Source organism: Danio rerio, chromosome 23 (assembly GCF_052040795.2).
Source record: "Danio rerio strain M-AB ecotype USA chromosome 23, GRCz13ab, whole genome shotgun sequence".
Taxonomy (NCBI): Eukaryota; Metazoa; Chordata; class Actinopteri; order Cypriniformes; family Danionidae; genus Danio; species Danio rerio.
In genome coordinates, this window is record NC_141043.1 from 15,184,757 (window position 1) to 15,207,551 (window position 22,795).

The 22,795-nt window shown below is 42.3% G+C and overlaps 1 protein-coding gene across 14 annotated transcripts in view; it reads left to right on the top strand.

Annotated features, from left to right (window-relative positions):
* The window catches only part of znf512b (zinc finger protein 512B), a 145,815-nt gene that overhangs the window by 115,691 nt on the left and 7,329 nt on the right, over positions 1 to 22,795 (top strand). For 9 of the 14 annotated variants that reach the window (XM_087306693.1, XM_087306699.1, XM_087306694.1 and 6 more), the window contains 5 exons: positions 7,809 to 7,997; positions 11,426 to 11,773; positions 16,128 to 16,229; positions 16,446 to 16,508; positions 16,637 to 16,735. In XM_087306693.1, coding sequence (XP_087162819.1) covers positions 7,809 to 7,997; positions 11,426 to 11,773; positions 16,128 to 16,229; positions 16,446 to 16,508; positions 16,637 to 16,735 — 801 coding nt within the window. The remainder of the gene's footprint in view (positions 1 to 7,808; positions 7,998 to 11,425; positions 11,774 to 16,127; positions 16,230 to 16,445; positions 16,509 to 16,636; positions 16,736 to 22,795) is intronic. The other 5 variants (XM_087306695.1, XM_087306696.1, XM_087306700.1 and 2 more) reach the window with 1 other exon arrangement.

Below are 22,795 nucleotides of genomic sequence, written 5' to 3' on the forward strand. Positions count from 1 at the left end.
CCTACCCTAAACTCAAAACATCATAGTAATGTAAAAACAGACTTGGATCTGGAGTCTTCTCTATTAGTATAGCTGTTTAACCATGTGGATGGATTATAACAGGTGATAACAGATATGGATTTGCAGGCTTATCTATTAGTATAACTGATTAACCATGTGGATAGACGAAAACAGCATTCTGAGGTACTGGCCCAGTACTCTATAAGCTGATTACCATTGATAACACCTATTCAATCGAGTAATTACATTCCAAGCAGGTGACTGAGGTCTTAAAGTTCCCCTTCGGTTGGGGAACTTCAGTGCCATGAATGGGAGGATTCGGATCAGAAGCCGCTTATCTGGAGAGTATTGAACGGGCCAATGAATGAAATTAATTGGCAGCGTAAGCTTGCGCAGGTGTGCGACATCTGCAATTATCTCAGCATATAAGCACACCTGAAGCCAGCAGACGCCATCCTTTTCGCTTCAGATCCTTTCTGAGTGAGTCGATGAGGGTTCCTCTTGCTGATCAGCACTTCAGAGCGAACGAGTGTGTCTCCCGGTCCAGAGTGGGTCTTCGCGGTGGCAGACGGTCGAGCTGGGTTTCTCCCTTGCCTGCGGTTCTTTGGGTCCGGTCCTCCGGAGCGGTGCGTATAGTTGCAACTTTCCTAAAAGAGCAACACAGTCGTGCAGCACGTCCTTTTCAGGATGGCGCTCCGACTGTGCGTTTCTGGATGCGGGGGTTTCCTGTCTCCGGATGATGGACACGATCACTGCATTGCATGTTTGGGGGTCCAGCATGTTAATGCGGTGCTCGCGGGCGGTTCATGTCGTCATTGCGATGCCATGACCGTTGCACAGCTAAGATCGCGGCTAACTTTCGCAAGAGAGCGAGCCACCCCAGTTGCCTCCTGTTCTAAAAAAGCAGCGGGCGCTCGGGCAGATCTGAGGGTTTCAGCGGGAGCTAATCCGCCGCCCACGGGCTCGCGGACCTCTCGCTCCTCACGGCGCTCCATCCAAGCTTCGGGTGGTGAGAGTGATCCGTCTAACCAGATGGTAGCTCTCACACTCGCTGACACCGGAGATCAGATGTCCTCCGCGGCATCGGAGGGTGGGCTTTCACTGTCCGACGAAGATCCGGACCCGCTCGCCCCCTCCGGGCAGGTGAGCGCTGTCAAATCGGATCCTGAAGCGGACATGTTAGCCGTGCTTTCCCGGGCTGCTTCGGCCGTGGGGTTGGAGATGGTTTATCCCCCAGCTCCGCGGCCGGACCGACTAGATGGGTGCTACGTAGAGGACCAGGAGGCGAAGCCTTCGAAGCCTCTCGTCCCCTTCTTCCCGGAAGTGCACAGTAGGCTCACGCAGTCCTGGAGGGCACCTTTCTCTGCTCGTGCTGCGAGTGCCTCCGCCCTCACCGCCCTTGACGGCGGAGCTGCCAGGGGGTATGAGGCGATCCCGTCAGTGGAGCGCGCTATCGCGGTCAATCTTTGTCCGCGCGGCGCCTCTACGTGGCGGGGTTTGCCCCGCCTCCCGTCCAAAGCCTGTAGGTTGTCTGCCTCCCTCGGAGCCAGAGCTTATAAGGCTGCGGGCCAGGCTGCTTCTGCTTTGCACGCGATGGCCACCTACCAGCGCTACCAAGCGCAGGCGCTGGCCGAGCTGCACGAGGGCGGGTCCAACCCAAGCTTATTACATGAGCTGCGCACCGCGACCGACTATGCTCTTCGGACTACTAAGTCCGCCGCGTGTGCGCTGGGGAGGACGATGTCCACACTTGTGGTTCAGGAACGCCACCTCTGGCTAAACCTGGCCGATATGCGCAACGTTGACAAAGTTCGCTTTCTTGACTCGCCCATATCCCAGGCTGGCCTGTTCGGCGACACCGTCGGTGAATTCACCCAGGAATTCAAGGCGGTGAAAGAGCAGTCGGATGCGATGGGCAATGTCATCTATCGGCGTGGCCGTAAGCCCGCTCCGCCCGCCGAGCCATCCACCTCCGCTGTTCCTCGCCGAGGGCGCCCGCCAACGAGTGCTGCCCCGCCCCCGCCTGCGCCTCCGGCCAAGCGGGCGCGGCGTTCACCTCGAAAGCAGGCAGCCCCTCCTGCCCAGGGCGCCGTTAAGTCCGGTAAACGGACCGCGAAGCGTCCCTGAGACAGGCCATCCGGAGAAGAGGAAACTTGCTCTTTCCCCGCTGGAGGGCGGGGCCCGATAACAACGGTACTTTTCAGTGCCACCAAAACATCAGTAAAAGAGCACTTTTTCCCTTCCCCGGATGTGACTGCACGAGTTCTGCCAGTCCGGGACGCGCTGCCTTCCGGCTCGCAGACTCTACGTGCTTCGCCAGTGGCTCACGAGCGCTGGGGGGACGGTCTCCCTTCCCTCAGCCCTCCAGCCCCCTCTCCGGAGTCAGGGTGCGGAGCCAGAGCGAATCGCTCTCCTCCAGCTTTTCCGCGGGACCCTCGTGCTTCCCGGATCAGCACACCCACTCCGCGCTGCCCCACCGCTGGTACGTCAGCGATTGTAGCGATGACTCCATTAGCGAGGGCTCTGCCTGCCTGGTTAGCGCGGGCCAGCCCCTCGCGGTGGCTCATACGCACAATCAGACTCGGTTACGCGATTCAGTTCGCGAAACGGCCCCCCAAGTTTACGGGCGTGTATTTCTCCAGGGTCAACCCCCTGTCCGCCCCTGTCTTGCGAGAGGAGATTGCTGCCCTCCTGGCGAAGGGTGCAATCGAGCCGGTTCCTCCAGCCGAGATGGAGAGTGGGTTTTACAGCCCATACTTCATCGTACCCAAAAAGAGCGGTGGGTCACGGCCAATCCTAGATCTGCGCGTTTTGAACCGCTGTCTGCACAAGCTGCCGTTCAGAATGCTCACGCAGAGGCGCATTCTCCAATGCGTTCGTCCTCGGGATTGGTTTGCAGCCATAGACCTGAAGGACGCGTATTTCCATGTCTCCATTCATCCACGCCACCGCCAATTTCTGCGGTTTGCGTTCGAGGGTCGAGCGTGGCAGTACAAGGTCCTCCCCTTCGGGCTCTCTCTGTCTCCGCGGGTCTTCACCAAACTCGCGGAGGGTGCCCTAGCGCCCCTTCGGCTCGCGGGCATTCGCATACTCAGTTATCTCGACGACTGGCTGATTTTAGCCCACTCGCGGGAGCAATTGATTATGCACAGGGACGAGGTGCTTCGGCATCTCCGCCTACTGGGGCTTCAGGTCAACCGAGAAAAGAGCAAACTCGCCCCCGTGCAGAGGATTTCTTTTCTCGGGATGGAGCTGGACTCGATCACCATGGTAGCGCACCTCTCCGAGGAACGCGCTCGCCTGTTGCTGAACTGTCTGAGGGAGCTCGACAGCAAACTAGTGGTCCCACTGAAGTTCTTTCAGAGGCTCCTGGGGCATATGGCATCCGCAGCCGCCGTCACGCCGCTCGGGTTGCTCCATATGAGACCACTTCAGCACTGGCTTCACGATCGGGTCCCCAGACGCGCATGGCACGCGGGCACACACCGGGTCTCGGTTACTGCGCTGTGTCGCCGCGCCCTCAGCCCTTGGAACGACCCCTCGTTCCTACAGGCCGGTGTGCCTCTAGGACAGGCGTCCAGCCATGTTGTTGTTTCAACAGACGCTTCCAACACGGGTTGGGGGGCCGTGTGTCGCGGGCATGCGGCTGCGGGCCTCTGGAAGGGTGCCCAGCTGCATTGGCATATCAATCGCCTAGAGCTGTTGGCAGTGTTCCTCGCTCTCCACCGCTTTTTACCGGTGCTGGAGCGGCAACACGTGCTGGTCAGGACGGACAGTACGGCGGCGGCGGCGTATGTCAACCGCATGGGGGGTATGCGCTCTCGCCGCATGTCTCAGCTCGCCCGCCGTCTGCTCCTCTGGAGTCACCCGCGGCTGAAATCGCTGCGCGCCATTCACGTCCCAGGCACGCTCAATCGTGCAGCCGATGCGCTCTCACGACAGCTGTTACGCCCTGGAGAATGGAGACTCCACCCCGAGTCTGTTCAGCTGATATGGGCGCGATTCGGGGAGGCCCAGATCGATCTGTTTGCTTCCCCCGAGAACGCTCACTGCCAGTTGTTTTTTTCCCTGACCGAGGGCTCTCTCGGCACGGATGCACTGGCCCACAGCTGGCCTCGGGGCATGCGCAAGTATGCGTTTCCCCCAGTGAGCCTGCTCGCGCAGTTTCTGTGCAAGGTCAGGGAGGACGAGGAACAGGTTCTGCTAGTTGCGCCCCTTTGGCCCAACCGGACCTGGATATCAGAGCTCTCACTCCTCGCGACGGCCCTCCCCTGGCGGATCCCTTTGAGAGAGGACCTACTCTCTCAGGGACAGGGCACCATCTGGCACCCTCGCCCCGATCTTTGGAACCTCCACGTGTGGTCCCTAGACGCGAGGAAGACTTAGGTAACCTACCGACTGCGGTGGTTAATACCATCACTCAGGCTAGAGCCCCCTCCACGAGGCGCGCCTACGCCCTGAAGTGGAGTCTATTCACTGAATGGTGCGTCTCTCGCAGAGAAGACCCCCGAAATTGCCAGATTAGTGTTGTGCTCTCTTTCCTTCAAGAGAAGTTGGACAGCAGGCTGTCGCCCTCCACTCTCAAGGTTTACGTGGCCGCCATCTCCGCTTATCATAGCGCGGTAGCTGGCGGCACCGTGGGAAAGCATAACCTGGTCATCCAGTTCCTTAGGGGTGCTAGGCGAATTAATCCATCTCGCCCCCCTCTCATGCCCTCTTGGGATCTCGCCCTCGTTCTCACGAGTCTGCGATCCGATCCCTTTGAGCCACTCGAATCAGTATCTCTAAGATTTCTGTCCCTGAAGACAGCTCTGCTGGTTGCGTTGGCCTCCATCAAGAGGGTCGGGGACCTGGAGGCATTTTCGGTCAGTGACTCGTGCCTGGAATTCGGGCCGGATTACTCTCACGTTATCCTGAGACCCCGCCCCGGTTATGTGCCCAAGGTTCCTACCACCCCCTTTAGAGATCAGGTAGTGAACCTGCAAGCGCTGCCCCCGGAGGAGGCAGACCCAGCCCTTTCTTTACTTTGTCCAGTTCGCGCTCTGCGCATTTATGTGGACCGTACTCAGAATTTTAGATCATCTGAGCAGCTCTTTGTCTGTTATGGCGGTCGGCAGCAGGGAAGTGCCGTATCGAAACAAAGATTATCCCACTGGATTGTGGATGCCATTTCACTCGCTTATTCGAGTCGAGGTCAGCCGTGTCCCCCGGGAGTACGTGCACACTCCACTCGGAGCGTTGCATCCTCTTGGGCGCGTGCACGCGGCGCCTCTCTAACAGACATCTGTAGAGCTGCGGGCTGGGCGACACCCAACACATTTGCAAGGTTTTACAATCTGCGAGTGGAGCCGGTTTCCTCAAGGGTATTAGGTAACCCTTTGGTGATTGAGGAGACAACTCGGTAGGGTGTTGAAACACGCTTGCTGCGCCATTCTCCCTAACACGGAGGTACGTGCGCCTTTTTTTTTTATCTGTCAGTAAAGTTCCCCGTCAGGTGAGCCCTGCAGATTCCTCCGTGGCCCCCAGCACTGACTCAGCGGAGGAGTCACTTGCTGGCCCACTACGTTGTAGGTCTGCCCGCTGGTCAGCCCGCGTTTTGGGTATAGGTGCCTGCTATGCGTGATCCCCACTAGGCGATCCCATATGCTTATTCCGCCACGGTTAAGTCCCCCCCCTGGGCGGACCCGTGTCTTCCCTCTCCGCTAACCACTCTTTGCTATGCGTACTCCCCCTTTTTAGGGCTAGTCCATAGGTAAATTCTGCCATCTATCCCCCCCTTGGGTAACGGATGGCCTCCGCAGCGTCCTCCCTATCGGGATTGCACGCTTCCCAACGTACTGTCGTATTTCCTAGAATTATCTAGATGCTCACGACTTCCCAAAAAATATATCTAAATCCGTAAAACTTCTGTTGAAGTAGGATAAATTAGGGCCAGGGACACGTTGGAGGACCGCGCCCCCCATGATGTGGGTGCGTCACGCTTGCTTGACTATCTCCTCATCGGGGGTGTTGGTAAGGTGCAGTCATTATGGCGCTTTCCATATTCTCCCATTCATGGCACTGAAGTTCCCCAACCGAAGGGGAACGTTCGAGGTTACAGAAGTAACCCTTCGTTCCCCGAGGAGGGGAACGGAAGTGCCATATTCCGTCGCCATAATGACTGTCCCTTAGCTGTTTGAAAGTCTCTTCAGCTTAAAAGGATGGCGTCTGCTGGCTTCAGGTGTGCTTATATGCTGAGATAATTGCAGATGTCGCACACCTGCGCAAGCTTACGCTGCCAATTAATTTCATTCATTGGCCCGTTCAATACTCTCCAGATAAGCGGCTTCTGATCCGAATCCTCCCATTCATGGCACTTCCGTTCCCCTCCTCGGGGAACGAAGGGTTACTTCTGTAACCTCGAACGTTTTACATGGTGATCATGTTTGTACAGTCTGGCATGATAAAACTATAAAGGGCTAACTGTGAACTGGGCTTTAGTCAACTCAACTTTGTCCAGGAATGTCACATAATTATGGCCCATATCCACTGAGCAGTGCAGTTTAGTACAGTACAGTATTGTGTGCATTTACTGTAGGTGTATTTACACTGTCAAAGGTACCAAAATCTTACCTTAATACCATTTTGGCATACGTTCCTAAGGGTACCTAGCACAATAGTTTGGTACCAAAGGCTCACGAACACTAATAGGTTTACATACTGTAGAATCGTCACTTGCATGTGCAAGACAGGAAGTGCCATTTTTATATAAACAGCAGAGACATGACACCTTAACAATAAAATGATGGCATACAGCAATGAACAATGATCGACCCAAGGTTAAATATAGCTTGTTGCCTACTTGCAAACGGTCATGTCAAGAAGCAAGAACAGGATCAGCTGTATGTTCTCCATTGTTGTTTACGAGGCCGTTTACACATATAAATGTGTATAAAGCATGAGGTTTTGTTTTCCTTTTTTGCGCTCACCATGCATCTATATTTAAAAATATTGAACTGGTGCTAAAAGAAGGCTCAATATGTGACCAGCCTTTACAACTTTGTTCTTTGAGCGAGAGCAATATTGATCATAACATTTTGTCAACCATACCATTCAGTGTAAACAAACCATTAGTCTAATATTTAGACTTTTTGTGTTTACAGTATGTAGAAACTGCCAATATATGACAGTTAACAATCCCTAATGCTACCACAGTCCATTTTGGGGTACAAATGGAAAATAAAATGAAAAAGAAAAATAATAAAATGATAAAAAAAGAAATTTGAAGTTTACATGTTACATCATTTTTTTTCACTTTTAGACTTATATTAAAGGCTTAAATGAAATGATAATTGCATGGACCTGTATTACTTTTCATTTTGCATTGCTCCTGATGTGTGTCTGTCTGACTGTCTGTCTGTCTGTCTGTCTGTCTGTCTGTCTGTCTGTCTGTCTGTCTGTCTGTCTGTCTGTCTGTCTATCTGTATACATGGATGTTGGTTTACCACCAGCTAGACCAGCACTAACCAGCATAAACTAGCTTGGGCTTGTGTGCAGATTCAGTCTGGATTGGTCTTTAGAGTAGTCTGATTCAAATTACTATGATTAGCCCAAGTGGTAAAGACATAAATATAAAATGGAAGGGAAAACATGAGGACATGTTGATTTGGGAGGGGGGATTGGGGGTAGCTTATTTATCACTCAGTCTGTTATTGTGGTTTGTATTGACAAAAAGACCCCTTCAAAAGAGAAAAAAATTCTGTTCCTGGACTGTCAGCCCACAAATCAATGAATGAACTAATGAAGTGTGTTGACTCTCTGTCAAACAGGGCTGTTCAGCTCATTTCTCCAGTCTGGTGAGTTATCAGTATCATCAGAAACGCTGTGCCAGTGAGCTGCCAGGCACACAGAAGCCTGTCTTCCTGTGCCAACACTGTGGTAAGACCTACCGCTCCAAAACTGGCCGAGACTATCACCAGCGCACCGAGCACATCATCACCACCCTGACCACTTACCCGGTGAGATCACACACACCACAGTCCTGCTTTGATATCATGTGGAAAATATCATCACAACTTTTTAGCATTCAAACAATTGCTAGAACATGTTTCTCAGTGTTTCAAAGGATACATCACCCAAAAATGAAAATTCTGTAGTTGATTACTTGCCATCATGTTGTTTCATACATCTAAGGTAAATTATTGCACATCTTTCATTCATCTGCAAGACATAATTGAAGAAATGTAGGGTACTTTCATACTGTCATGTTTAAGGCTGATTTATACTTCTGCTTCAAGTGCACGCATATGGTCCAGTGCAGCCGGAGCGCAATAATGACATGCACCTCTCAAAATATGTAACTACACGTCGAAATGATGCATATTGCAAGGTCTGTGATTGGTCGGTTTGGTAGCTGTGACTGAGAGCCACGAGCCCGATGGAGCGATTGTTTACAAGTGTTGAGTCTAGTGAAGGAGCTCCAGATGGAAACTTTTGTTTTGTGTTTACCTTATGATTAAAGTTGCTGCACGTCCGCCGGTTCCCACAGCTGAATGAGTGTGTTTAAGCTACTTGTAGCAATTAGAAAAACCTAAACATCAGCGAAACTTGACAGAAAACAGTCAAACTACTTGGTCTACAAACAAGTGTTTGCATGATTATACAGACAAAGAATCATATGATAAGAAAATATCAGTTTGCAACATCAAGTAGCAGAACAAGCTGTTTTTAATAAAATGAATGGAAGTTTTTAGCATTCTGATTGGAGGATATCAAAAAACAATATGGCTTCAAAAGCTGCCCTGTGTTAAAGAGGATGATACATGGGGCAATTGTTTGAGTAATCACACCATTAATGGGCAGCCAGGTGAGACACAGGGTAACTAATTTGAGCATCCCGAGCCAGATAAAATGTTGTTGTACATTCTCAATAGAAAAGTAGCCAAGCAACATCACTTTGAAATGTGTCACCTTAAAATTAACATTGCTCAAGAAGTTGCCCTGTGTATCATCAACGTATATGGCAAAAAAAAAAAACATACTCTAACATTAATGACAGAATTTTATTTGGTAAAACTAATTCTATAAAAAGTTTTATTCAAAGTTTATCCAAATAATGAAAATTCTGTCATCATTTACTCACCCTTCACAAACCTTTATGAGTTTCTTCAATCTGTTGAACACTAAAGAAGATGTTTTAAAGAAAGCTTTAGCCTGTAACCATTGCCTAACATCCCAGCAGGCACACAACCTAATAAGATGTTAATACAGTTGAAACCAGCTTTAAAAGTTTACGTACTGTATAGAAATGCACATAACCATGAAAAAAAAACAGATGTTAATGTGACTAAACTTTTTTTTCTTTTGGGTAAGTTCGGATTATCAAATTTGTTTCTGTAATGCTTAATAGCAGAATAACAGAGAGACTTTTTTTTTTGAGAAATTGTTATAACTTTTATAACTTGTGAAAGTTAAGATTACATACAATACGATTATTATGCCTCTGAAAAAGCTCAGATGATGGGGTCAAGGTTTTAGAAGTTTTTTATTGGCTATTTGACAATATTTGAGTTGATTGGAGGCACAACTGTTAAATAGTATTTAAGGAAAACCTCTAACACATTCCTTCCTTGTGTACAACATGGGAAAGTAAACAAGACAGAACCAACAAAAAAGCCTGATTACAATTTACTAAATTACACTTGGAAAAAGAATAATTTTCAGAGACATGTCCTGTGGTCTGATGAAACTAAGATTGAACTGTTTGGCCATAATGACCTATGTTACATTTGGAGGACAAAGGGGACGCTTACAAGCCTAGAACACCATCCCAATTGTGGAGTATGGGGGTGGCAGCATGTTGTGGGGCTGTTTTGTTGCAGGAGGGACTGGTCCACTTTACAGCATAGATGGCATCATGAAGAAAGAACATTATGTAGAAATACTGGAGCAACATCGCAAGACATCAGCCAGGAAATTAAAACTTGGCCTCAAATGGGTCTTCCAAACAGGCCATGACCCTAAGCATACTACCAAATTAGTTTAAATTTACTTTAAGGACAACAGAGTGAAAGTTTTGGAGTGGCCATCACAAAGCCCTTATCTCAATCCTATAGAAAATGTGTGGGCAGAGTTGAAAAAGCTTGCGCGAGCAAGCTTACAAACCTGACTCCGTTACACCAATTCTGTCAGGAGGAATGGGCCAAAATTCCTTCAAACTATTGTGAGAAGCTTTTGTAAGGATATCCAAAACCTTTGACTAAAGTTATACAGTTTAAAGCAAGGCAAAAAAAATTATGTAAACTTTTGATTGTCTAGAACAGGGGTCACCAATCTCGGTCCTGGAGGGCCGGTGTCCCTGCAGGGTTTAGCTACAACTTGCCTCAACACACCCACCTGGATGTTTCAAGTATTCCTAGTAAGACCTTAATTGGCTTGTTCAGGTGTGTTTGATTAGGGTTGGAGCTAAAATCTGCTGGACACCAGCCCTCCAGGAACAAGTTTGGTGACCACTGGTCCAGAACTTAATAAAAAATTATTAAAAACAAAATTCTCTCATTATTCTGGCATTTAGCAAATGTAAATGATTTAGGTAATCCTAACGGACCTAAAATAGTAAACGTTTAGTATGATTTACCATCAGACATTTAAAAAAATGGTTATGTTCCTTTTTTAGAGTGTAATTAAACTTCTGGTTTCAATTCTATTTGGTTAGATTTAAGTTGTGACTTCAGGTGACCAAAATGTAATGTCTAGCCAGTGTCTAAGGACAATGTTATTTTGATGTCCAATATCGACATCAAATTATGTTGGTATTTGGTTGATTTTAGGTTGTATTGGAGAGTGACCAAAATCCAATGTTGAGCCAACAACTTAAACCATCATCATATGATGCCTCAGATGTCAAAATATGACATTTATTTGTCAGGCATGGCAACCAAAATCCAACGTCTGATAGACATCATATTGGTATCGTTCACTCTACATCAAGCTGTAAAATCATTAGACATTGATAATTGGTTGATTTTAGGTTGGACATTAGAAATTAAAGTTGGCCTGACGTTGGACTCTGACTCTATCAATCTGACGTCCTGTGTCTGCTGGCATAGTATTGGTTTTTACAGAAGTCAGTGGTTTTATGTTACTACTTTTGTGTCACCAGAAGAAACTCATAAAGGTTTAGAAACACTTGATGGTGAAATAATGACAGATTGATTTTTTAGGGTGATCACTTTACTATCACTTTGTTACTTTTACTTTTTTTTATTACTAAAACTCACTGTCTACAAACCATTTTCAAGTTTAAAACATGATAGGAATGTAATACAGATCTGCAAAACACAGTATATTGTAAAATAGCATAAAACAATATAAAATAATAGACATATAATGATGATATCTGAATGGATTTCAAATGCCTCTGAATGCTCTGACTTCTCATTTTTAGCAGGAGGACAATAAAGATGAGGAGGATGTGCTGGAGGAAGAGGATGATGATGATGAGGAGGAGGAGGATGAAGAGGAACAGGAGGAGGAAGAGCCTGTGCTGAAGAAGAGCATAGAGCAGGAAAGGCAGAGCGAAGGTGAGCAGGTGGAGAAGATGCAGGAGAGGAAGGAAGAGAAAGGGGAAGTGGAGGACCTGCTGGATTTGGAGAGGACGCCGAGTGGCCGGGTGAGACGGCGCTCTGCTCAGGTGGCTGTATTTCACCTGCAGGAGATTGCAGAGGATGAGCTGGCCAAAGACTGGGGCACCAAACGAAGAATCAAAGATGACCTTGTTCCTGATATTAAAAGGGTAAAGTGATGTTGGACCTACTAACTTTAAAATTTCAATTTCTAATTACTTTCAAGATTTAAGTAAACTTTAGTTTACTATTGGAGATGTCAATAATTTGACAGCAAATGTTGTTTTTAGAATATTTATGCCTAACAAGAATTTACTAAAAACAGAACTTTTTTTCTTTGGGCTTTTGAAATGTTCCTTGTACAGATGACAGTATTCTCCTGGTGACAATATTCAAATATTCTTTATTCAGACAGATCACACAGAAAAATAAAGGTTTTTGTATACATACTTAAAAACATTATCTTCCTGTGAAAAACATTTAGCAATCAGATCTTGTGTTAGCATAGTCAAAATAAACCTTTTATTAAGCCAGTGGGTGGTGTCAAGTGTCATTGTAAATCCTTTACATGATATTTTTCTAATCTTGACAGAATTCATGTTGGAAAAGTCTTTTAGTATTTTGACAGACAATGTTATGACAGTTTGAGTCACTATGTTAAAGGTGCTGTAAGTTTTTGACTCTTCTAAAGCATGAAAATATCATATATTATATGCAGGTATTTCAGAAATATGCTAAGTGATAATTCTCGTTTATCTGAAAAACAATGCTAAAGTCAAAGATATTCTACTTTTAAAATGTGCATTACGAATTGAACAGCACTCAAAGTATTCATCTGTGACCAAAATGTGACCTCTGGTGAAGAGTAGCAGATTGAGACGCAGATTCAGAGTTCCACATGAGGTGTTTCATAATTAGCAAATAAGATAAATATTATGAAAGTAAACATTAGGTGAGCGGGTTACATTGTAACCCTGTCCTAACAACAGGCTAAGTGACGAGATACACTATAAGCAATTTGGTTGTTTGCACCAGACGAAACATGACAAAAATATAAATACAGCCATTCAGACTTACTGCACCCCAACGAAATGGTAAGGTTTATTATCATATTAATACATATTAAACCTTTACATATACATATTAAACTTTTTAAGATTATTAAATGTACATGCTGAGTCACAGATACATGTTGGCTTGCACTGAGTCACGGTTCTAGGGCTCTATTTTACTGTCTAAGCGCAAAGTCCAAAGTGCAGGGCACAAAAGCATTAAGGGCTTGTCAGAATCCTCTTTTGCTATTTTAAGGATGGAAAAATTCACTCTGCGCCACAGCGCATGGTCTAACAGGGTTGTGCTTATTATCTTAATGAGTTATGGGTGTGTTTTGAGAATAAACCAATTAGAGTCTGATCTCCCATTCCCTTTAAAAGTCAGTTGTGTCTTGCCATGGCGCATATGCTATTTACATGGCTGAGTGTGTAAATGGAAAAACTAAACACTTCACTAGCCAGAAAACAGTTAAACAGAGCATCTGCAGTGAGAGAATGAGCCTCATCATTCTTTACTTTCACCCTCTTTTGTGGATAAGGAAACGTGTTGTACACACAGACATCCATTAGCCTACATAATTAATTTTGTTGTTAAGCGCAAGGATTCATTTCAAAACAAGATTTCGGGAGGAGCACGATCAGTCTTTGATGAGGCTTAGGCCCCGTTTACACTAGTGCGTTTTAGTTTTAAAACGGCGTTTTAGAATGAAAACGATCCGCGTCCACACTCGCGTTTTACCCAGCGTTTCTGAACTGCTCTCCGTCCACAACAAAATGCTGAAAACGCACATCACGTGACCACACAGACACTCGGGCAAGCGCTGCAGCCCATCTACCCAGATGAGAGCTGTGCTAGTCGGACTTCTTATCAAGCATCTCCCGCTGGATCTAATCTCACTATATTTATTAAACGGAATATTTCATTCATCTTGTTGTCTTTATCTAACGACATATTCCCTGACTTTGGTCATTGAAATCTATTACTTGTTCTCAGGTAACGTGTTTTGGCTAAGCGCAAAGATAAGTTAATGATTAATGTAACCACGTAGCCTATTCTGTATATTGACTGATCGCTTACCTTTATTTCCTATAATGTATAAACTTATTGTATGTTATACTTTTATAATGGCCATTATCGATTATTAAAACTGATATTCAGCAAAAGAGAGGGTGTGTTTCGTATTTTCACTAAAATTGAAAGGAGGCAGTTGTTATCGGCTCCGTTTTGTTATAAATATCCACACAGTGAAGATGACGCTCATGCAGCATGACGCCTCAACATTTCTGCTGTCTAAGTTGCTAACATTAAAATAAAAATAGGCAGTTCCTTAAATCATGTTTACATTTTATTGTTGAGAAAGTGAAACAACGTAGCCAGGGTGATGTGAATGAAGTTATAAAGTACACTGTTCCCTTTGAAGATTTACCCGTGTCCTCGGTATAGTCTGCTTTTCCATATCAAACTGAGAAGAAGAGACTGCAGCCTTGATCAAACTTGCGTAGTCTAAACTTACACGGAGAGAATGCAGGAATGAACTGTGTGTGTTAGGCTACTTAATATTCAGGAAAAGCCCCAATCAGAGAGGCGAACGTCTGCAGCCCCGCCTCCGTTTTCAGATGTCTCCGTTTTTCATCATCCACACTGAGACGGAGCAGCAGCGTTTCAGAATGAAAACGGCCTCTCCAGCGTTTTCGAAACGCTCCGTTTTCGGCGCTCGAGAACTCCGGCGTAGTGTGGACGGTTGGCGTAACCGTAGCAAAACTTATGCGTTTTCAAACTAAAACGCATTAGTGTAAATGGGGCCTTATTCATCACACACAAACATTCCATTATCCAATCAGCTATAAACCACTATAAACAGTCAAACACGTCATACCTCTGTTTTCTCTTGACTTCAGCATCCCTCCACCACCCCTACTCCACACTATTAAACCCAATACCTATTTAAATCGGAGGGGGGAGCGTTCTGGAGCCGGGCTAGACACTGCGCTTGGACCCCATCTCTCTCTATCCTGATAAGGGGAATAACATGAGTTAGGGTGTCTTCCCGAGCTGTGAAGTGAAGTGTGGTCAAAAAACTGAGTTCTATACAAATACACATGCTATGCCCATATGGTCCAAAACATGATAGGTGGGCAAATCTATGTTTTTTATTATTATTATTTTTTATTAATGCATATAATAAATAATTCTAATAATAATAACATTATGCAAAAGGAAATTGTCATGAGTAAACTGAATAAGCTCCCCGAGATGAAGAAGGCATAAAGTCAGCTATTTTTAGATTTATGTGGAAAATAATAATTTTTGTAATATTTTATTCCTTTAATTCTTTTTCATTTGTAAAGATATTTGTGTATTGCTGCACATTCTGTATGTTTTAAGCAATGTTTAAGCGAGGCGCACCACTAACTTTAGATCTGCTTTCAGCTGGTCTATTGTGCAGTCTATTTTAGTTTCTCAAAATAGCAACGTGTCAACAATGTGCCTTAACACACCTCTTTTCTGGACCAAAACACCCATGAGTCCACAAAGTGGCGCAAATGTATTTGCTATTTAAACAACGAAAAATGGAAAAAGTATGGTCTAAAAATAGCAATACGTCATAGAAACACGTCTTGCGCGTTATTGCACCAGGTGTATGATAGGGCCTCTAAAGTTCAAATTTATTTATTTTTTATAATTTCTAAGTATATTTTTGTATAATTTTTAAGTTCTGAAATGGCATTCGAAATCACATTATTAGCATTTAACACTAAATAAAGCACATGAGATGTACCTGAGGTGATCATTGTCTGTTGTTCAGCTGCAAGAAATAGAAGCCTTTTCTAAAATATAAATTGTAGGTGTTGGTTAGGTCAAAAACTTCTTTTGATATGGAAAATATTCCTTCTATGGAGTGCCGTTGCTTTTATTTAGAACACTTAGAACATTTAGAATCTGGCAACCTGCGCTTATGTGCAATACCTAGTTTAACCACTGGTTGTCAAACTTAAATACTGCACATTTAAAGCAATGTTTTGTTGTCACCCAATCACTATTTTTGGTTTAGCACCCAAAGAAAGTATAAGAACCTTAATATTTGTAATGTCAAATTTAGAAAAAAAACATAAAAAATGTTATAACCTTGTTAACAGCATATTCTTGTTATGTACAATTTATTAAAAATATATACTAAAATACATTGTGTAGTATTAGCTAGTATTAGTAGTGTTATTAAAAAGTAGTATTTACCTTCTTTAAATTTAGATACATTTTGTCTGAACTTTTTAACAATTTTAGAACATTTCCTTTTAATGATTAGTCACACTGTATGGCTACACCTTAGGAAACAAAAAAAGAGCACAATTTTACAAACTTTAAACATGTCAGTAGTTCATAAATACAGAGTAATGTTTCTAAATATTGGTAGTTACTCATCTTATACACATGCATGCGTTATAAATAATGTGTCTGTATTTGTTTATTCAGCTCAACTACACACGACCAGGTCTCCCAAACTTCAGCCCTGAAACTGTGGACAGCTGGAAGAACGAAGTGAAAGAAAAAGGATTCATCTGCTGCCCTAACTGTGTAAGAAAATGGTCTATTTTTATTTTTTTATTTTTACATTAACAGTTGCTAGTGATTCATTGACAGATTTCAAGTCAATGTGAACATCTGAATGAGATCATTTGATGAAGATTACTTGAAGAAACTCATTATAGAGCTCTTAAAAATGAATAAAAAATTTGTGACATTTTTTTGTTGTTGCTTATTTTCTTCAAGTTTGTCTTGATTTCCTAACAGAACTGTGAGGCGATCTACTCAAGTGTATCTGGACTTAAAGCCCACTTGGCAAGCTGTAACAAGGTACAAGTCCTCCCTGTGCAATGCACAGTAGTTGTTTCATATAAATAACTGTATATACATTATACCTGTATTCTTAGTCATTGCTCATACTGTATGAGCATCAATATTGTTCATTGTTCTCCACACAGGGAGGAGGTGACGTAGGGAAATACACATGTTTGCTCTGTCAGAAAGAGTTTAACTCTGAGAGCGGCGTCAAGTATCATATCAACAAGACACACTCTCAGGTAAAACAAACAATTATATACAGATGTGTGATATCTGCTGTGTAGGACACTATTGTAATTTCATCACTAGGCAAAAAAACACATCCTCTGTCTGTTCTAGAATAGTTCAAATAGCTCTGCAATTAGAGCAAAAGCACATTTTTCAAATTTTAGAATACAGGTAGAATTGCCCTGTATTTCAGGTTATTAGAGTAAAAAAATATACTAGTATACAGTAAGAATGAGTCTGTGTTGTAAGTTATTACAGCAAAAAGTAATCAATTCTAATTCAAGTTCTTTCAATTCTATCTAATCCAGAATACAGTTAGAATGAGTCTCTAAGTCAGCTTAAAAGAGCAAAAACATCTTAAGATTCTGTCTTTTCCAGAATACAGTTTAAATGTATTCTAATATTGTTCTTATTTTCTTACACTTGTCTCTTATTCCTGTTTATGCAAAGCACTTTGAATTGCCACTGTATATGAAATGTGCTATATACTGTAAATAAACTTGCCTTGCCTAATATCTAATTCAAGATATTAGAACAAAAATGCACATCTTTAGATTCTAGAATAAGATTATAATGAGTCTTTAATTCAGCTTTTTTAAGCAAATACATCTTCTGATTCTGTGTAATCTAGAATACAGTTAGTATGAGTCTATAATTCAAGTTACTAGAGCAAAAAACACATTATCAGATTCTATCTATTCTAGTTTAAAGTTAGAATGAGTATGTGTTTCAAGTTATTGGAGCAAAAACACCTTTCAATTTTATCTATTATAGAATACAGTTAGAATGTGTCTGTAATTGAAGTTATTAGAGCAAAAAAAAAAAAAAAAACATATTCAGACTCCAGAATGAGGTTGTATATACAAAATCTAAAGTTAATCTTTTTTATCATATAGCTTAATTTACAGACTCATTCTAGCTGTGTTCTTCTCATTCATCTAAAGATCTGTGTATTACAACTAAAGACACATAGGGCTCTATTTTGATGATCTAGGCACAAAGTCTAAAGTGCATTGTGTAAAGTGCAAAAGCATTAAGGGTGTGTCCAAATCCACTTTTGCTATTTTAAGGATGGAATAATGCCCTGTGCATGGTCTAAGAGGGTTGTGCTTATTCTAAAATTTCTCTTAATGAGTTGTGGGTGTGTTTTGAGCATAACGCGCAATAAACCAATTAGAGTCTTGTCTCTCTTAAGTCTAAAATAATAATGAACTGTAGTCAAAAAACATGCATACAATAAATACTACTACTAATAATAATAACATAATACAAACACAAATTGTCTTGAATAAAATATGTAAAGATATTTGTGTATTGCTGTACATAATGTGTATATTAAGCAATGTGTACACATTAAAGCAGCGCAACTAATGCGTTCTGTGCTGGACTTTAGAACAGCTTTCAGCTGGTCAATTGCACAGTCTATTTTAGAGCATCACACACATAAATCCAAAAAGCAGTGCAAATGGATTTGCTATTTAAACAACATGGCGCAAAATGGGAAAATTTGTGTTGCGCTGGTCTGAAAATACCAACAAATCGTGCCAAACATGTCTTGTGCCTTATTGCGCTGGACCCATAGCTTCAGATTCTATTCTTGAATACAGTTAGAATGAGTCTGTAATTTATATTAGCAAAAAACAAACATCTTCAAATTCTAGAATACAGTTAGAATTATGTAATTAAAATTAAAATAAATTAAAAGTTACTAAAGCAAAACACACATCTTCAGCTCTTCAATGTTAATAATTTTTAAAAAATTATTTATATATATTATCATATTTATTAATATAAATGTAAACAGTGTGTGAGACGCGTGGGAATGGTTTTCTGTGCACATGCACAGATTTCAGTTAAACTACATTGCTTGTTTTACAAGCATTCATTTGGAGGCACATGAAAAAATAACATCTTTATTCTGGGATTACCACTTAATTAATACACTTATATTTAATACACTTATATATATATATATATATATATATATATATATATATATATATATATATATATATATATATATATATATATATATATATATAAAGTAAACTGTAAATCAAAGCATTTACTAGGGCACAGGCGATTTTTACTAGACCATGTCCCTGGAAAAAGCCATTGTAATACAATGACTTGTCTAGTTGACCTAATTAACATAGTTAAGGCATTAAACCACACTTTAAGCTGTATACTAGTGTCTTGTAAAGTATCAAAATATTATGCACTGTCATCATTCATTCATTTTTTTGTCGGAGAACATGCAAACTCTACACAGAAACGCCAACTGAGCAGAGGTTCGAACCAGCGACCCAGCGACCTTCTTGGTGTGAGGTGACAGCACTACCTACTGCGCCAATGCCTCGCCCACTGTCATCATGGCAAAGATAAAAGAAATCAATTATTAGAAATGAGTTATAAAACTATTATATTCAGAAATTATGTAAAAAAATTATTTCCATTAGGCAGAAATTGGGGGGGAAAGCAGGGGGGCTAATAATTTTGGGCTAATTATTCTGGCTGATTTAAACTGTATTTACAGTGCGTCTGGAAAGTATTCATAGTGCTTCACTTTTTCCACATTTTTTATTAGAGGTGTGAACCTATACTGGTCTCACGGTTCGGTTCGGTTACGATTATCATGCCATCGATTCGGTTCAATTCGATACCTCGGTGCATCACGGTGCATTGACGATGCTTTCCATATAAAGTGTTATATTTTAGGGGGGAGGCTATAACAAGCTGTCCGTATAAACACACAGACACACAGCAACACACTGTCTCTCATTCAAACACATTCACAAACATAGACAGCATCAAACAAACAAACACACACGCACACACACAAACAAACACACTTAAGCCCTCGCAACAGGGAGAGCTCGCGCTGAGCGGAGCAGAAAAACGGAAAAAAAAACGAAAAAAATAAGCACTTTTCCGACGGTCCCTTACAGAGAGCTCCTCTCAGCGCGAGCTCTGCCGGCTAAAGTAAACGCAGACTGCGAGGGCTTAAACGGAGCAGTGCTCGTAATGTCGAAGAAAAAAAGAAAGACAGCTGTGAAACATAACCAGCTTTGTCTTTCTGTAAGAAACACACTTTAGATCTTTTTAGGGTAAGCGTTTTTTGAGTTATTGCCGTCTATAACTGAAAGTGTGTCAGGAAAATCGAAAACAAAACCAACTGAAGCGCACTCATTTCTGGTGCGTTTCCTAAGCATTTGTCTATGGTGCCTATGCCACGGGCCGGCCCTGAGTTGGCTGAGTGTTGTAAATAACGGCGCTCACCTCCCTCGCGACAGAGCGCGTAGGAGATAAATGACGTCACTACATAATAACCGGTTATGGTTATTACTGAATCGATACCGAATTGTCCGTGTCTGCATCGCGGTGCACCGAAGAAACAATTAATTTTGACACCCCTATTTTTTATGTTACAGCCTTATTCCAAAATGGATTAAATTAATTGAAAATTCTACACACAATACCCCATAATGACAATGTGAAAAAAGGTTTTTAAAATGATTGCAAATGTATTAAAAATAAAAACCTGGAAAGTCACATTTACATAAGTATTCACAGCCTTTGCTCAATACTTTGTTGATGCATCTTTAGCAGCAATTACAGCCTCAAGTCTTTTTGAATATGATGCCACAAGAATGGCACACCTGTCTTTGGAATTTTTTTTCCCATTCCTCTTTGCAGTACCTCTCAAGCTCTATCAGGTTGGATGGGAAGTGACAGTGTACGGACATTTTCAGATCTCTCCAGAGATGTTCAATAGGATTTAGGTCTGGGCTCTGGCTGGGCCACTTAAGAACATTCACCGAGTTGTTGTGAAGCCACTTAATTGATATTTTGGAGGTGTGCTTTGGGTCATTGTCCTGCTGCAAGATAAACCGTTGCCCCAGTTTGAGGTCAAGATCACTCTGAAGCAGGTTTTTATCCAGGATGTCTCTGTACCTTGCTGCATTCATCTTTCCCTCTATCCTGACTAGTCTTTCAGTTCATGCTGCTGAAAAGCATCCCCACAGCATGATGCTGCCACCACCATGCTTCATTGTAGGCATAGTATTAGCCCGGTAATGAGCAGTGCCTGGTTTTCTCCAAGCGTAACTTCTGGCATTCCCTCCAAAGAGCTCAATTTTAGTCTCATCAGACCAGAGAATTTTTTTTCTTGTGGTCTGAGAGTCCTTTAGATGTCTTTTGGCAAATTTCAGGCGGGGAGTGGCAGGGGCGGACTGGCCATCTGGCAATTCTGGCAAATGCCAGAAGGGCCGGACCATTTTTTAAATGTGGGCCGGTCAGGTTTTTTTTTTTATATGTATTGTTTTTACATGCTTTTACAAGCTTTTTTCTCTTACAAGATGTGATATTATGATGATATAATAATAATTATAATAATAAATGTTGCGCATTTGGTCCAATTGGCGACGGCCGGCTGGTTTCGAGAGGGGCCGACCCAATCTGAGGTTTCGCGGACGTAATCAAAATCTAGCAAGAATGTAAAACAAACAATAAGTGCCACACAAGCTAATTGTCAGAGATGTACCGTAAAAAGAAAAGGCGGTGCCGAAAAGCTCAGAGAAAGAGCGCAAAAGGGCTCTAAAATCAGACGCTGCCAAATGCATATTACTGAAATATTCTCGAACATTCGGCTGCTGCGTCGGAGGACAGTAGCGCGGTAGAGGAGGTAAGAAAACAGAAAATGCACTTCTAAGTCATTATACTAAAACATACCAAGTAAATGTCTCGCCATTCACGCTACTTCTGACAGTTTGTGACAGTGCATTAAACACAGTGACTACATTGTGTTTAACAGTTGTCAGCTTAGCGTAGAACTCCCGCACATTTTAATATGTCATTATCAGCAGATTACGTGATTTCTGGTATACAGACTGCTATATGCTACTAGGAATATATTCTAACATGCAAAAGAACCTAAAGCTATAGCCACAGTACTGTATGCATTTGTTGTGAACTCTGAATACATAGCTAGTCTTTAAACTAATACATTAAATACATGCATAGGTTACAGTACATAATCATCTCATTGTCAGGGAAAATGAGATTCAATCTATCCAGAATTATTTTGACTCTTTATTCTTTCCACAAAGTTTCCAACAAGTACTGAGTATGCAAGTGCTAGCAATCACTTTGGGTATCATTGTGGGTTGGTGTGGTCTACAACAAATTAAAATGAACAAATTAAGGAATCAGAAAAAAAAATACAAATAAAGATACTAAAACACTTCCATGTACAATCAACAAGGGGTATGAGATCACTGGTTGTCAGAAACACTTCAAAATAGAAGCTCATGTGAGCCATTTTAACACTGTGGCTCTATTTAAAAATGAATTAACCCTGTAACCCTTATGATAGGAGCCTGTGAATGTGTATCAAACACACACACACACACAACCCCTTTACACACAAATGAAGGTGCAGCACCAGCAACACTTCAGCATGATTTCACAAATAACTATATATCATGAAGGATTAAAAATGTACAAATCTGCTGGTACACACAAATATTGCTGCTTTTTTTCATTTTTGCTTTATATTCTATTCATTTCGGTGCTACTGTTATTACTTAATTGTATTAATTTGTATATAGGGTTTCCGCAGGGTCTTAAAAAGTCTTAAATTAAAAAAAATATATATATATATTAGGCCTTAAATAGTCTTAAGTTCACTGAAATATTGTGTTGTAGGTCTTAAATCATTTTAAACTGTTCTTAATTTCCCTCTATCCAAGTAAAGCTACCCAATCTGGCCAAATAATTTTTTTATTGCAAAGAGATTCAGTTTATAACAGCTGTTACGTTATTTTCAGCAAATTCTCCAAATTAAATTCCCTAATCATGGAAGGAAAAATAAAGCAACACATCCCATTATCTTCAATTAATACAAAAACTATTTACTAAAGTTACCAGACCATTAGAAAAAATCCTTTGTGTTTAGCCCTGTATAAGTCTAAAATTTTATTTATAATGGTCTTAAAAGGGTCTTGTAATGTTTTAAATTTGATTTGAATAAACCTGCAGAAACCCTGGTATTCAAATGTTCAGAGCAGTCA